This window comes from Penaeus monodon, chromosome 32, assembly GCF_015228065.2.
Source record: "Penaeus monodon isolate SGIC_2016 chromosome 32, NSTDA_Pmon_1, whole genome shotgun sequence".
Taxonomy (NCBI): Eukaryota; Metazoa; Arthropoda; class Malacostraca; order Decapoda; family Penaeidae; genus Penaeus; species Penaeus monodon.
Window position 1 is genome coordinate 8,140,246 of NC_051417.1, and position 767 is coordinate 8,141,012.

Consider the following 767-nt stretch of genomic DNA (forward strand, 5'->3'; position numbering starts at 1 on the left):
CAGAACTACAGTAAACATTATGCTTTCCTGGCAGCATTTGGTTAATATGTATTTGTTACACTATGCATTCATGTATTAGTAGTGATATATTTCTTTTATGTATGCAGGTTCTGGTGGAATGTGAATTAGCTGGTGTGATTGGTCAAATGATTTCCCAATGACTACAGCTGGGAATGAACTTGATTAATGCCCTATCACCTTGAAGGATATAGAAAACTGTAGGTGAGGAAACATCTGTGATTAAGATGTGTTGTAATACATCCTATATATTGTATTTCATACCCTCTTTAGTTTGATACCCTGATGAATATTAAACTCCCATGCACCACACATGTATGAGTAAAAAAAAAAGGGAAAATGTTTTTAAAGAATGCTATAAGAGATCTTTGTTTTAGGATGGAGAAGAGTGAGAAGAGTTCAGCGTAAGGGTGTTATCATGGAGGCTGCCAAGGCTTCTCCTGATGAGCCAGATGGTGTGAGGTAAGAGGAATATTTTTGCTCTTGTCAGCCTTGAACCAAAGACTGCATCTTGGCTAGAGTCATTTTCATGTGAAGATTTAAGTATGGGTGAGCAGTTCACAAATTATTAGACTTCACTTTTAGTTTTCTTGAAGTTAGCATACATTTCATACTCACTAATTTAATGAGAAATTTGTGCCCCTAGAAAATATTTAGTTCATTCATTGCTGCTGTAGTTGTAGATACTAAAAAAGTGACTAGATATTTGGCTACCACAGTATTACTTGTAATCTTCAATTAATATGTAG

The 767-nt window shown here is 35.1% G+C and overlaps 1 protein-coding gene across 2 annotated transcripts in view; it reads left to right on the forward strand.

Annotated features, from left to right (window-relative positions):
* The window catches only part of LOC119593473 (UV radiation resistance-associated gene protein-like), a 14,158-nt gene that overhangs the window by 2,267 nt on the left and 11,124 nt on the right, over positions 1-767 (forward strand). The window contains exons 2-3 of one of the 2 annotated variants that reach the window (XM_037942405.1): positions 108-222; positions 396-480. In XM_037942405.1, coding sequence (XP_037798333.1) covers positions 437-480 — 44 coding nt within the window. In that variant the 5' untranslated portion in view covers positions 108-222; positions 396-436. The remainder of the gene's footprint in view (positions 1-107; positions 223-395; positions 481-767) is intronic. The other variant, XM_037942406.1, reaches the window with a different exon arrangement.